Below are 16,406 nucleotides of genomic sequence, written 5' to 3' on the forward strand. Positions count from 1 at the left end.
CAAGTTGGGGGTGTGCAGGAGGCAGCTGATCGATGTTTCTGTCTCATTGATGTTTCTAACTCTCTATCCCTCTCCCTTTCTCTCTATAAAAAATCAATAAAATATATTTTTTAAAAAAGCAGCAAGAGAAAAACAGTCAGTTACCTACAAGGGAGTACCCATCCGACTGTCAGGTGATTTCTCAACAGAAACTATGCAGGCCAGAAGGGAGTGGCAAGAAATATTCAAAGTGATGAATACCAAGAACCTACAACCAACATTACTCTACCCAGCAAAGCTATCATTTAGAATTGAAGGTCAGATAAAGAGTTTCACAGATAAGAAAAAGCTAAAGGAGTTCATCACCACCAAACCAGTATTATATGAAAGCTGAAAGGTATTCCTTATGAAGAGGAAGAAGAAAAAGATAAAAAATATGAACAACAAAGTGGCAATAAATACATATCTATCAATAATTGAATCTAAAAATCAAACAAATAAAAAATCTGATGAACAGAATAAACTGGTGAATGGAATAGAATCAGGGGCATGGAAATGGAACAGACTGACAATTCTCAGAGGGAAGGAGGTGGGGGGGAAGTGGGAAAAGGTTAGACAAAGATCTTATATGCATGTATGTATTACCTATGGACACAGACAATAGGGTGGTGAGGACCTGGGGCAGGATGGGAACTGGGTGGAGGGGAACTAAGGGGGGGAAAGAGGGACATCTGTAATAATCTCAACAATAAAGATTTAAAAATAAATGTTTTAAAAAAAGGATGCAAAAGAGCAAAATAAGCCAGTCAGAGAAAGATAAATATCACATGATCTCACTCATTTGTGGAATATAATGAACAACATAAACTGATGAACAAAAGTAGATCCAGAGACAGAGAAGCATCAAACAGATGGTCAAACCTCAGAGGGAAGGCAGGGGAGGGGGTGGAGGATGGGGAGAGGGTGGTAAAAGATCAACCAAAGGACTTGTATGCATGCATATAAGCATAACCAATGGACACAGACACTAGGTGGGTGAAGGCATGTGCTGGGGGGTGAGAGTGACTGGGAAAGGTCAATGAGGGGAAAAAATACATAATACTTAAATTAATAAAGAATAACTTAAAAAGAATAAAAAGGAAACCAGTTATATGGACATTATATTAAAGTATCATAAAATTTGTGGGGGAAAAAGAAATCTTTAGTAGCCAATACCTACTCTGAGAACACCCTACATGTGGTTAACCTGTTGGTCATCTTTCTAGAACTCTGCCTCACTACACCAACAACATAAAGTTTTCTAATACCTGAGGTTTCTCAGAAACTGATCATCTTGCAAAATACAGTTTTTCTGAACTGCATGACGGCTTACTTTATCAGGAGTACTCACTGGCCCAGTGCTTTGGGGTTGGGTGGGAAACGTAACAGACATCAAAGAACCCTAAGCTATGGACAGAAGAGAGTAGCTAATTGATGGAGGTGAACTATGGAAAGGAGAAAAACAAATTTGTTACCAATAGGTGTTTCATCATATTGAGCAGAAATATTCAGAAAGAAAAAATGGATAAAGAAGGCTGGAGGAAAAAAAAGGGGGCAATCTCTGTCCTAACAGATACCAGACTGAGTGTTACCCATGGCTTAAAAGACTTAAGCCAAATTCACAAGTATCAGTGGGTTCCAACAATCTTGTGTTCTAATAACATAACTGTATCTATATATATAAAACCCTAATATGCAAACAGACCAAATGGCGGAACAATCAAACAACCGAACAACCGGTCACAATGACGTGCACTGATCACCAGGCAGGCGGCAGCAGCAGCAGGCGGCAGAGCGCAGGACAGTGGAGCAGGTGAGCAGGGGCGCCAGACCAAGGCAGGGCACCGGTTGCTGTCATCGGGGCGAGCGTCTGGTGGTTACTGAAAATTCTTTGCTCCCATGCACTGCGGTCCCACCCGGTGCTTGCACTTGCTGCCAGCGCTGGAGCCGCCACTCACACCCGCTGCAGGTGCCAGAGCTGCTGCTCGCACCCACTGCTGACACCAGCCCTGTTCACACCCGCAACCGTTGCAGAAGCCCAGCTTGCACCCACTGCCGGCGCCCAGCGCTGGTCCCAACTGCTCAGTGCTGTCAATGGGTGCAAGCCCCGATCACTCCTGAGGGCTTCTCCACCTCCCCCTGCTCCTGAGGCGCGATCGGGGCAGCAGCCACTGCTCGTACCCACTGATGGTGCCAGCCCCAATCACACCTGCTGCTGGCATTGGCCCCAACCACTCCGTGCCGTCAGCGGGTGCAAGTGGGGCTGTCCATCCATTCAGTGACAGTCACTGAACACCCACTATGTGCCAGGCACTGTTCTAAGCTCCCAGGACCCATCAGTAACCAGAGCCATGAAGATTCCTGTGGGCAAACTTTTTGACTCGAGGGCCACAATGGGTTCTTAAACTGGACCGGAGGCCGGAACAAAAGCATGGATGGGGTGTTTGTGTGAACTAATACATGTTAACTCTGCGGCTGGTGAAGGAGCGGAGGGGAGAGCAAGAGAACCCTCCGCTCTTTCGGCTCCGCGGGCCGGATAGAACAGCCCAACGGGCCGGATCCGGCTCGGGGGCCGTAGTTTGCCCACGGCTGACCTAGACCTTACAGTCCAACACGGGCAACCAGACAGCTCACAACAGAAAGAACTGAATTACACCATATATTAGAGGGTGATAAATGCTAATTCCCAAACACTAATAAAGATATGTCTCACTATCCTCATTTATGAAATAAAAAATACATAATCAACATAGCAGGTGCTCTGAATTGCTTGAGGAATGGATTGTTAAAAATTACTGGAAAATGCTTAAATATAAAAATTTTTATTAATAACTATTAAGGCATTTAACAAAAATTATTCTTAAATAAAACAATTAGCATTGGGGATTCTAAATTCTGTTCACAGTACAAATATTAAAATAAAACTTTACCAGACACATTAACAACTACCTTCTGAGGCCAGGAAAGGAGAGACTTGCTACAGAGTTTAAAGACATGTCAGGAAAAATGGGAAATGACTGTATTCTGACCTCAATTTTAAAGATCCTGCTTATTAATTTCAAGCTATTTTAATATATCTGTTCTCAGAAATGAGAAATGAATGGCATCTTCCCTTTCTTCTCTTTTTTAATTTTTAAAACGGTCAATATAGTTTAAGTGTTTTTTCCCTTCTTCCGAAAAAAAAATGCCTTTTGCAGCCCTTTCTAAATAAGAACCCCAGCTTCCGAAGGCATAGCCTTGCCTTGGCCAGCTTCTCTGAATAGCTCCTGTCCCCCACGAGGACACCCCTGTCCTTGACCTCTGTGTTGGGACTTTCCCCCTTCCCTGCAGAGCTGCCCACACTGACCTCTTTCAGACGGAACCACTCAGAACTGAGCCACACACACAATGACGGTCTCTCTTTTTTCAAATGGCTTGGCCTTCTGGAAAACTGCTGGAACTAATAAGCAACTATACGTGGTTAACTTACCAAAGCCTACTGCTTTGCTATATACCGGTAATGAACAAGGGGAATTTGAATTTTAAAACGTAATATTATTTACATTAGCAGCCCCCCCCCAAATGAAATAGATATAAATCTAACATGAGGAAAACTACAAAACTCTGATAATAAAATCAAGAACTAAAGAAATGGAGAGATAGTCCATGTTCCTAAATAGGAAGACTCAATATTACCAAGATGTCCATTCTTCTCGACTCGACCTACAGAGTCAACACAATCCCACTGAAAAATCCCAGCAAGTTATTTTGTGGGTATCAACAAAGTGATCCTAAGTTTACATGAAGAGAAAAAGACCCAAAACAGCCAACTCAATATTGAATAACAAAGTCAGAGGACCGACACTTCCTGACTTCAAGACCCACTAACAAGCTACAGTCATCAAGACAGGGTGGTCTAGCACTGGCTGGTTTGACTCAGTGGATAGAGCGTCAGCCTGCGGACTAAAGGGTCCCAGGTTCAATTCCAGTCAAGGGCATGTACCTTGGTTGCAGGCATATCCCCAGTAGGGGGTGTGCAGGAGGCAGCTGATCGATGTTTCTCTCTCATCGATGTTTCTAACTCTCTATCCCTCTCCCTTCCTCTCTGTAAAAAATCAATAAAAAATATATATTTTTTAAAAAGACAAGGTGGTCCTGGTGAAGGAACACACAGATAGTGGAACAACAGACAGCCCAGAAATACACCCACATAGATACAGTCAACAGGTCTCTGACAAAGGAGCAAATGGAGCACATGGAGCATAGAGTCTCTTCCACCAATGGTGCCGGGACACTGGACATCCACATGGGAAATAATAAACACAGTCACAGGCTGTATGTCCTTCACCACAATTAACTCCAAATGGACCACAGACCTAAATGCAAAACACAAAACGTGAAACTCCTAGAAGATAACATCAGAGAAAGCCGGGATGACCTTACGTATAATGTTACACCACCAAAGGCAGGATCCATGAAAAGAAATCACTGATTAGCTGACTTGATTAAAATTAAAAATGTCCACCCTGTGAATGACAGCATCAAAAGAGTAGGACAAGCCACAGACTGGGAGGAAATATTTGCAGAAGACAGGTCTGATAAAGCACTGTTACCCAGTTCTTTAGGAAGGTAGTATGAAAAGGACTGGAAGGTGGGTAGACAGGTAGGTAAGTAGGTAGACATGACATGTAGCTTTAGGGTTCTGCTGTTTTCAGCTATTTGGGCCAAATGCTGATGGAAAAGAAGGCAGGTAGAGGCTATACTTGAAGATGTTACCTCTTCAAAACAAATTACAAAAACGGCACTGTGCTTCCACATACCCCCACCACCGCCACCACACTTTAAAAGGGCTTCCCAGAGAGCAAGACATTAACAAATACTTTAGATACCAAAAAATAACGCTCCATTCCCTGACTTCTAGTACACAAGTCATGAGAAAAGACTCCAGAAAGCTCAACTGTCCTCTACGCAGCCAAGCACACCAAACGCTGACTGTACAGTGGGAGCAGAGCTGAGATTACAGTCAAGTGAGGTAGTTAGAACATCCTTCTAGGGGCTGCGATTCTTCACCAGCGTGTTTTCACTGGAACGTGGTGGAAATGCACATTCACAGGCCTCGCCCCAGACCTACGGGAGCAGAAACTCATGGGGGGGGGGGGGCACAGTGATCTGTGTTTTAACAAACCATCCAGGTGATTCAGATGCCAGCTCAGCTTGGAAACCACTAAGCTAAATGCCAGCCTTCCAGCGAATTCTTCCCCTGTCCATCTCAGCTGACCCTCAGGACTCTGCTTCTCATTAGGGAACATCAGTACCACCGCCCCTGAAGAGAGGGGGACACTTTACCCCCACGCAGCCCGGCAATAGAGTCTGCACAGAATACAGTCTTAAGGCAATTGAACTCTCTCCTCAAGCCCTCTTCATCCAACTTTTTGAGATACCCAGCTGTCTCTGGGCCGATTTTTTGCACTGAGTTGATAAAAGTAATTTGAGTTAACGAGCTCCTACACGAGCTCCTTAACGAGCTCCGTCTCAGAACTAATTAAACTCGTAAGTCAAGCCCCCACTGTACTGTGTATTAAGGCCTAGGCAAAAAGCCTTGGCCAGTTTGGCTCAGTAGATAAGAGCGTTGGCCTGCAGACTGAAGGGTCCCGGGTTCGATTCCAGTCAAGGGCACATGCCTGGGTTGTGGGCTCGATCTTCAGTGAGGAGCATGCAGGAGGCAGCTGATCAATGATTCTCTCTCATCATTGATAATAAAAATTAAAAAAGACCTGGGCAAAAAGACACTGTTCAAATTTCAACTCCAGTGCTAGCCCTGGCCAATGTGGCTCAGTTGGTTGGAGCATCGTCCTAAACACCAAAAGGTGGCAGGTTTGATTCCCGGTCAGGGCACATAACTAGGTTGTGGATTCGATTCCTGGTTGGGCATATATGGGAGGCAGACCATTGATGTTTCTCTCACATTTCTCTCTCTCTCTCTCTCTCTCTCTCTCTCTCTCTCTCTCTCTCTCTCTCCCTCTTTCTCTCTCCCCCTTTGAAAACATATCCAAACATATTCAACTCCAGTGCTAGACAGGTATAGAAACATGGAGAAGATACCAAAGAACCTGGAGCCCCTGAAAAGAGGCTGACTGCCCCCTGAGAGCGCCAACTCCACCAAGTCAGAGGGACAGAAAACCCTTACAGGGGCTGGGTGATGAGAAGGTTGTGGAATTAGATAGCGGCGATGGTCGCACAATTTTGTGTACACACTCAAGACCACTGGATTGTACACTTTAAAAATAAAAATAAACTCCCGAGCTAGACCAAAGGCTACCTGGACTCCCAAACAACTCCAAAAGCCTTGCCTTGAGAACTGGGCTGAAGGCAAATCTTGAAAGGTCTCTTAGCACAATCACCAAAGACTCCAAAAGGCCAGGCAGGTGTCCCACCAAACACTCAGCTGACGGTGGCAGAGCCATCGCTACCCCATTTCTGGCAGCGCTGTATCTTTTCCAAGATATCAGTGACCCTTGGGTTCACCAGGAAAGTCTGAATTTCACATCTTAATGTAATTTGTAAGCTGAAAAAGTACAACCTATGACTAATATGTTCCAACGCACAAAGTCGCTGCTCACATTTGATTTGTGATTACAATCGCCTGGGTACCCAGGAGGGTCACTGACGTTGTTCTTGGACTAATGACAAGAACCAGAAGTGAGCTTAAGACTAGATGATATATGTGTGCCACGGCCTAACGGCAGACGTACAGAAATGCTTGCTGAGCACAAACGGTTTTGGGATCGTTCGGGGGGGAGGGGTGGCATAACTGCAGGGCTCATGACAGCACACGTGCAAATCCAAAAGAACCTGCCTGAGAACAGGCGGCATGATATTCATGTGGCAAGACACAATTTAGTCTTGGCAAATCATCATGCACTGATTTAATTACTGTTGCTCATATAAAGTTTATTAGTTTTGTGATTTCATGCAGTGTACATATCTATTGAGCTTTATAATTACAGAAGTCCAAGAATTTATATTAAGTTTTTGTGTTTTTATGGATTTCATTCATTCAACAAATATAGGTGTCCCCCAAAAATGTACACATACACTTTGAGTAATTATAAAGACAGTGCTTATTTAAATACATTTCATTTTCAAAACTGAGCTATCAGCTGCTAAAGCGCGCATACATTTTTTGGGACACCCTGTATTTACACTGACTATGGGCCAAGTAGTCTTCTAAGTGCTACATTTTTGAAGTAATCTATAATAACAAAGTGTAATATGCTAATTAAACTGGACAGCCGAACAACCTTCCAGACAAAGCTGAGGCTGCGAGGGCCAAGCCCCTTGCACGAATTTCGTGCATCGGGCCTCTAGTATTATAATAAAAAGAGTTAGGTTAAAATGAAGGTGGGTCCACGGGAACCTGCTTCCTGTACCAGAAGCCTCATGTTCCAATTTCACGAACGTGACTCTACTCTGCATTAAGATTTGATTCCCTACCGTTCCTCAGAGCCCCACCTGCAGTACTGACCCCTCCTCACCTGGCAGCCGCACTGATGCGTGTGAACATATCCAGTCTCCCTGGGCCACGACCATGCTGGAGTGACACAGGCGGACAAGTAGGCATGCGCTCACTTGGATTTGGGGATCCATCATCTCACTTCATACTAAGTTCAACAGAGGAACTGTAGTTAACCCAATTGCTACAAAATAGGTTTCACTTGAAATTTGGTAGCATATACTGTATTCAAAAATCAAGTAGTGTCACTCTTAAAACTTGGCTCTCCGTATTCGTATCTGCACTTTCCTACTTGCAATATAATCGGCAAAGCACTGCCTGGACGCGGAGGATAATCTGGGAACATTCAAATGGTTGGCACTGCCAAACACTAAAACAAAACGAAGCCCTACCTCGGGTTAACTGTTTTCCGAGTCATCAGGGCCAAAACAGCGCACTCGCCTTTCTAAGCGGAGCACATATTACGTGCTTGTCAGTTTAGCTGACATTCTGGAAGTTTGAAAAGTTCTAAGTGATCCCCAAAAAAGTTTTCCCAAAAGGTAACATATAAATACACTAGCAAAACCAATCATTAAAAAAATTACACCACGCCGAAACCGGTTTGGCTCAGTGGATAGAGCGTCGGCCTGCGAACTGAAGGGTCCCAGGTTCGATTCCGGTCGGGGGCATGTGCCTTGGTTGCGGGCACATCCCCAGTGGGGAGTGTGCAGGAGGCGGCTGGTCGATGTTTCTTTCTCATCGATGTTTCTAACTCTCTATCTCTCTCCTTTCCTCTCTGTAAAAACTCAATAAAATATATTTTAAAAAAAAAATTACACCACTAAATCTGAGTTTATAAAATCTGGGTTTATAACTGACTTTATAATTTATACAGAGAAAAATTAAAAATACAAGAATATATGCCTACACACACACAACAGTGATTCAAGGAATTTATTTTTTAAATCTTTATTTTTTTAAAGCATTGCACAGGTCCTCTTTTTCCCATATTAACCTCTTCCAGCCCATTCCTCCTGTCCTCCCCCCAGGAGTTTTTAAGTAAGGTGGCTTCTTGTTATTAAAATCACTTAAATGAAACGAAATTTAATAATTATCATGGTCTTAAAGTTCATTTTTCTTACCTAAATATAAAAAGTGAGGGGAGAGGAGCATTCATCATTTCTCCCCATAAAAGGCATTGTACTTGCCAAAACCGGTTTGGCTCAGTGGATAGAGCGTCGGCCTGCGGACTGAAAGGTCCCAGGTTCGATTCCGGTCAAGGGCATGTACCTGGGTTGCGGGCATATCCCCAGTAGGAGATGTGCAGGAGGCAGCTGATCGATGTTTCTCTGTCATCGATGTTTCTAACTCTCTATCTCTCTCCCTTCCTCTCTGTAAAAAATCAATAAAATATAAAAAAAAAAAAAAAGGCATTGTACTCAGGGCTTCTTCTTGGGCTTCTGTGGTACGCCTTCAAGTGCATCAGTCTGTACCTGTACTGCTGTCTACATAAACATCTTACCACTAAAAACATTCAATTACCATTTAATATGAAAATTTCTGAAGTTACCACCAATAAAAACCTTTGATGAAACTTTCTTTAAGATCAGTACAAACTAGAATTCTATTTTGTTTGCTTCCTCTGGAGAAACTCTGCATTAGAGGGAAAACAAGCAGAAGAAAGAGCATTACCGGGCAAACCCAGAGATGACCTGAAGGGGCTCAGGAGCACATGTTCATTAGGAATGGGCCCCGGGCGCCATTACTTAGCTGCCTGCAGAAGAAGCAGACCTGGTGACTGTGGGACCAGGGGTGCTATTTTCAGTCAAACAGCTAATTAATGACTAAACAAAAGAGATTTCAGTCCCAACAACACTCATGGAGTACTAATATGTGTAATTACGAAGTAGTCATTTGTGCAATCAGAAAGTTGCATTAGCATAATTATTTCTGGCCCTGGGCCTTAAAAATATTAACTTAAAACGAAAAAACCTGGTAATAGTTCACCTAATAAAGATGTGAACACCAAACGGGTCATGAAGTAAGAGTTGGCTCTTTGACAAATACGCTCTGTGTTTAATTCTTTCTCTCCTGCCCTGGATCTAACATCAAGCCTAACCCTCCAGCTACCTAGAGGCACAAAATTCCTACTGGTAATACATATCCTTCATTATCCAGAGCCCCCATATTAATATTCATTAAGAATAAAACTATTTCCACAAGAAATGAGTGTGCTACTTTAAAAAAACCTTCATGCAAAAATACATTAAGTTCATGTATAATACTTCAAAATGCAAATAAATAAAGAAGCCAAACAATTCTATAAAACAAAGGATCACGGTCACTAAACAGCTGCAAGATCTTGGGAAATCCATTGTAAGTTTCTCTCTGGGACAGAACTGGAGCGAGTGCGGGCTTGGATCCCAAGTCCACCACCTAATTTCCTCTTCTCTTCCATGAGGATGATCACAGGACCTACTTCTTAGGGTTCACCAAGGGGTAGGTGGGATTACCGCGCCCAGGCACCCCTCGTGCCTGGCATGCAGCAGGTGTTCTATAATGCTAGCTGCCAGGACTGCTGGCATCGGCTTCATGTCCTGGGGGGAGGGTGTGTGTGGTGGGGAAAGCTCGATCTAGAATTGATTCATTTTTAGATACATTTGATTTGCAGTCGCAAATAGCACTCAAGAAAGGAAGAGGTTTCACCCATCCCAATGAGTTGGAAAGGTTAAGAGTAGCTTAACTAGGCCCTAAGATCTCTCTTATCCTCTAATAGTCTTCCTTTTCAGTGACTTCCAGCTCCACCAAATATTGCCAAATGAACCCACAATACAAACCCTCTATTAATTCTTTTTAACCCGAAACTAAATCACAGAATAGTTTTGCTGAGTTCATTGATGTTCAGAGTTATGGGTCTTTGATTAAAAGCCTAGACAACACACAAGAGAAGGAATGTTCCTAAGAATTCAGAGAAATGAAGGTCAGACCAAGGCAAGCCCTATCAAGTGAGCTATCTTGACCAACTTAACTACTTTTCACCAACAGTCGCTCATCTGTCAAAGGCAAGGTTACGCATCTTGTAATACTGTTATGAGGCTTAGAAATAGTTATATCCAGTACTCAGCCACTAGCAAAGAACAGGTCTCCAAAAATGGCAGCATTTGAATGGGCGCAATCTCTCTCTCCCCCTCAACTAATATACACACGCAGTATAAAAGTTGGGCTTCCTCAAATAATCATGAATATTATAGCACAGGTTGGACCTGAATAAAGGAATTTCTCCAAATGTCTACACACTACTCCCAGGAATTCAACTGTGTACACCTCGCAGAGAGGTGAGGAGAACACGGGAGAGGAGAGAGAGGACAGCTGACACCTCGTCCTGGCAAAAGGCCGCCAGTCCACGTGGCGAACACGCTGGGCAGAGGGTGAACTGGAAACACGCCTCTGCAGCACCACTGCCTGGGCCCGATGAGATCCAAGGAAGCGCATGTGTGTAAACACAGCTCCTAAGCACAAGCCGACCACCTCAAGTGGTCCTTCACCAAAACAACAATCTGCTCCAGCTCCAAGGACGCGGCCCTTGGGAAGGGCAGAACGGCCACACTGTACTCGAGGAGCCATTCAAGGGACCGCCTGACTAAAGGGACCCTGCCTTCAGAGGACCGCCGAGCCCAGCAAGACAAGCGCACTGACGTGCGGTCCCCCAGGTTCTAGTGGCAGGCTCAAGGCCGTGGGAAAACGACGACACGCGGCTAGGACAAAGAAGTAAGTGCTTTGATGGGAATACTAACAATCTATTCCTCCAATTATCCAAGCCAGTTACAAAAATGAATGGGAGGGCGGTGGGGACTGGATAAAAAGGGAAGGGATTAAGAAATACAAATTGGCAGTTACAGATAGTCCCGGGGATACAAAGTACAGCGTGGGGAATATAGTCAACAACATTATAATAACATGCATGGTGCCAAGTGAGCACTAGACTGATTGGGAGGATCACTTCCTAAGGAATATAAATGACTAATCACTATGTTGTATACCTGAAACTAAGATGATACTGAATATCAACTGTAACTGAAAAAAAATTTTAATAAAATAAAATTTTAAAGTGTTTTTAATGGCAGGTCCAGTGCCCCAGAACAGTCTACAGAATTAGCAACTCCTAATCCAAGCCTTCTGCTGTCACTGTAAGGTTCCCCTATTTTTCCTAAAGCCAAAAAGGAACAAGAAAAAAGGCCAATGTCCTCTACACAGAAGCGCAGGCCAGCCTTCCCACTCAGCCTCCATACCCACGCTTCCCAGTGCGGAGCGGGCAAGTCACGGAAGAGCACGGGACCAGGGAGGTGCTCCCCAGCCCTCGGGACCATCCTCCTCGCCCCGCCCCAGCAGCAGTGAGGCTTGTGCACATAACCCACACCTCTCAGACCCCGGCTTTACATTTCGCTCCTCAAGATAGGAATGCAGTCCCTGTCTGTGGACTTGGACATCAGCAAAATGGGCCCCAAACCAGCGGTTTCCAGGGAGCTATGTGAACTGCGGTGCTGGGACCAAGCACAGAACTTATTTTCCTTTTAATCTTATCTCTATAAATGTTCTTTATTGGGTATTTTATACTATATCTAAGGTAAAAGTAAAACATCTGCAATCAATTATCTAAATAAACTATCAACTAGATTTCTAACACTGTTACCTCTAGCTTTATAAGATTCTTAAGGCCACTGATTTTAATTAAGCAACTGACTTAATTAAATTGACTTTAAGGTATGAGATTCAGTAACAAAGTTATGGGGTTCTATGGAGTATTTAACTCTGTAAACTGGGAAAAGTAAAGAAACTTTCATCCATATAAACTCTTACAACTCAAAACGAAAGCATTCTAAATTGAGGAGCTCTAGCAAAATAATCTTCAAAAATAAGAGTGAACAGACAGCACTGTTTTCTTCTTGTCTTAGTTAAATATAACACCCTAACAGGGTAGCATGCATGTATGTGTGTGTGTATATATATATATATAATTTTAAGCCCAGGCAGACTTGAAAAACCACATTAGAAGTGGCAGACGCTCAACACAGGAGCTGCCAAGCGACAGCAACTTTGCAGAGTGCACTCAGGGACCCCTTGAGGGATGTCGGACTGTCGGTTTCAGCCTGATCCCCGCAGGCCAGGCCAAGGGACCCTACCTGCCAGAGGGACCCCACTCACTTACCAGATGCCCTTTGAGCCCCAGCACCGCCCCAGGTGCAGCTGGCCAGGGAGGGACCAAGGAAGGTTGGTTCCAGGGCACGTCCAGTCCATCTTGCCCAGTCCCGCCCCATTGGCCACCTTCTAATTAATTTACTTTCAATGTGCACAAATCCATACACCGGGCCGCTAGTCGATTATAACCAACTCTGCGAAACCAGTAACCCAGCCACTTGAATTAAAGGAATAGAACTCTCCAAGTTATGGACACATAGTCAATTCTTATCACCACACTAAGCGGGTATCAGCCTAAATTCAAATATTCAGATTCCAAACTAAGAAAGAAGAGAAAGCAATCAAACCCTAGTGTTAAACTGTTCTAAGACTCCCAGATTATGACTTACCAAAATAAAGAAACATCATCCAAGAAGACAAACTTTTATTCATTCTAATTCATCAAATTTCTTTCTAATTGGATGCCAAATACAGAGTGGGCCAAAAGTAGGTTTACAGTGTGAGTACAAGAAACAGAGTTTATTCTTGTATTACGTTTTATTGATTGTATTGTTGCCAACAAATAACTATAAACCTGCTTTTGCCCACCTTGTATACAGTCTACTGAACAGTCTTAATTCTTAATAAAGATTCCCATCGTTCCAGTAAACCAGTTAGCCCCATGCAAACTGTCCTCATCACAGGACTAAGAGCTGTTCTGCCAGCAGGAAGCCTACGCGTCCCAACTCTACAGAAACTTCACATCTTCAGGACACCACACGTTCTACGGGCACTGAGCTGTCTTTTACTAACTCGTGACAACAGAAGCACTGATGTTCAGTGGAGATGCAGGCAGTTAACCACCAAATGCAAGACGCCAAAATGCAGAAAAACACAGATATAGGAACCCATGCTCCCTTGGTTAGTCAGTCAGCGTGCACAGTTTATATTGTTCCAAGCAAGCCAAGCAGAGCAAAGATCATTCAAGAAACATGTTGGTTTCTGTCAAATCCAAATTAAATAATCTTCTCATTTACAATTTCCTAGGTCAGTATTTCCAGTTAAAGCTAATATAAAGTAATACTATGCAAAATGACCTAAGAAGTTTGCCCTTCAAGAAATGATACCCCTAAAAATAGAAAGTTATCTACCTCATTAGTGTTCCAACGGTGCCTCTCTTTGGGTAAACTTGAACATTTCGGCAGACATTCAAGCAGCTTTTTCGGTAAAAAGATTTTTACATGACTACTATTGCTGTTCCCATGATCATCTATAAAGAAGAAAACAATAAATTCAGAGAAAATAAGAAAATCTCCTTTCAGTACACTGGCAAGGTCAGAAGCAGCAGCTCGGGTGAGTCACCAAGACCAAGAGCGTCCCTCCTCTGAGTGAAAGCCTGGTTTGCACTCTCAGAGAGGAGCTCTGCTCCCTGGCAAGCAGTGGGCAGGGACCACCCCAGCAGCTGCCCGTGACCAGACGTTACTTCTAAAGGTTCTCGCACCAGGTTTCCATGAAGTCCCCCAGAATTGCAAAATGACTTCACCCCACAACAAAACCCAGAAACCCTCTATTAACCACTTGAAAAGGTTTAAGTTTTTTTAGGAAAGAAGAATTCTAATAAAATAGAACTATCTTATTCATAAAATAATACTACTTCACCCTCTAGAATATAAACGAGACTTATCCTTTCACAAGCAAATTACACATCTTAAGATATAAGGAATTCAAGCCTGCAGTTAGCTAGGTAATACAGAGGCTGGCCTTTCTAGCCTAAATGTAAAAATACACTATTTTAATTAACTCAATTTACATATACATATCTATATCATTAATGTATTTCATCAAAATATAACTCTTCTAAATTAAGTGAAAGAAAAATCTATTACTTTCAGACTAGATGGGATGTCTCACTACCTGATAATTGGTCTCCCTGATACTTTCTAAAAGAGGTCATTTCCTTTATGTATCATTTCATTCATTTATTTATTTGCACATCATTTCCTATTTCATTCCTATAACAAAGTCCCCTTTGCCAGGCTCAAAATTTCTTGCCAGTTTTGGCACATTTAGTTCCAAGTTTCAAATTACCCACTCCAGTTTTGTTTTATGTTAAATAGAAGCCCCAATATCCAAAGGATGCAGAGCATAACCAGGTGCAAAGGAGCAATGCACTAAATACTAACCGCTGACTCTGCTCCAGAACGCACGGCTGAAATAACGTATTCTGATATTAACAAGATATGATAAAAACACTGAACTCCAAGTAAGAGTCCAGGCTTCAGTCCCAGTTCTGCTACTTTCTAATTGTGTGACCTTGGGTAAGTTACTTAATATCTTCAGTTTTCCTAAATCAAGGAGAATCCAACTATCTCTAATTCTCCTCCATAGCCCGTATAGAACTGACTGTAATTCAATGACTTTACATATCTGGCAATTAAACAGCCTTTTATAGGCACACTGGTATTAGTTAATAATGTTAAAAGTGAAATACAATAACATATCTTTCTAGTCATTTACTATAATGTTGCTTACTTAGCATAGGTCTATTTCTTGAACATGTGAAAATCATAAAAGAATAAAAGTATTTTCTAGTCACAATAAAATCCTCTCCAAGCGTTTTTCATCTAATTTACACATTTCTCCTCAAGGAAAATATCTTAACAGGAAAATATTGGGCATAGAAATAAAGTCTAAAAAACTTTACTACATCATATGGAAATATTTTGTAGAAAGGAACTTAGGAGAGTTTTAGCATACTAAATCTTTTTGGTCCATGAACTACATAACCAATTGAATTATAATGCCCATCTTCTATTTCTATAAGCTGTATAAAGACTTCAAAACTGACTGCTTTTAAGAATCCAAATTTTTAATTTAAGGGCAAAATTAAATTAAACTTTTTTCAAATCTTGCTATATAACCAAGAATATTAAACTAAGAGAAAGTTCATAGAAAGTTCTGTATTAATTGCACCCTATAAAACCCTTGTAACTTCAGGTGCTGACGCATGCGCCCTGCACTTCATGCCCCGAGGGGACCAGGGCCGGCAGATGAGACAGCAGAACACCAAATCCCAGGAGCCTTTACCTCCTGTCCCTTCTCTCTGCCCCTAAAGCAGTTTTATTCTACTTTATAAAGTTTCCCATGTTGTGTACAATTCTGAAAGCAGAGGAGGAATCCTAAAATCTATACTTAACTCAAATATTCACATTTACAGGGTGCCTTTCTGAAAACAGTGCTATGCTAGGTGCTAAGTAAATGGCAGACCCTGAAATGTATGTATGTCTAGGCATATCACTGAGAAAACTACTTAAAAACTACTTTAGCCGAACCAGTTTGGCTCAGTGGATAGAGCGTCGGCCTGCGGACTGAAAGGTCCCAGGTTCGATTCCGGTCAAGGGCATGTCCCGGGTTCGATTCCGGTCGAGGGCATGTGCCTTGGTTGCGGGCGCATCTCCCGTGGGGGGCGTGCGGGAGGCGGCTGATCGATTTCTCTCATTGATGTTTCTGTCTCTCTGTCCCTCTCCCTTCTTCTCTGTGAGGAATCAATAAAATATATATTTAAAAAAAAAAACTACTTTAAACAGTAACAGAATACTAAGCCTCAGCTTCTATTTCTATGTTTGTGATCACAACCTGATGTCAAGTACCTGTCCTTTCAACCTCTTGGAGGAACCAGCCGTCCCTGTGACATATTAAAGCACATCTATGTATGGGTATGTCTGCATGGCTGGGGGGGGGG

The 16,406-nt window shown here is 42.8% G+C and overlaps 1 protein-coding gene across 1 annotated transcript in view; it reads right to left on the reverse strand.

Annotated features, from left to right (window-relative positions):
• The window catches only part of CAMTA1 (calmodulin binding transcription activator 1), a 749,204-nt gene that overhangs the window by 705,947 nt on the left and 26,851 nt on the right, over positions 1-16,406 (reverse strand). The window contains exon 3 of the mRNA XM_006766821.2: positions 13,816-13,934. Coding sequence (XP_006766884.2) covers positions 13,816-13,934 — 119 coding nt within the window. The remainder of the gene's footprint in view (positions 1-13,815; positions 13,935-16,406) is intronic.

The sequence above is a fragment of the Myotis davidii genome, unplaced genomic scaffold (assembly GCF_000327345.1).
Source record: "Myotis davidii unplaced genomic scaffold, ASM32734v1 scaffold299, whole genome shotgun sequence".
Taxonomy (NCBI): Eukaryota; Metazoa; Chordata; class Mammalia; order Chiroptera; family Vespertilionidae; genus Myotis; species Myotis davidii.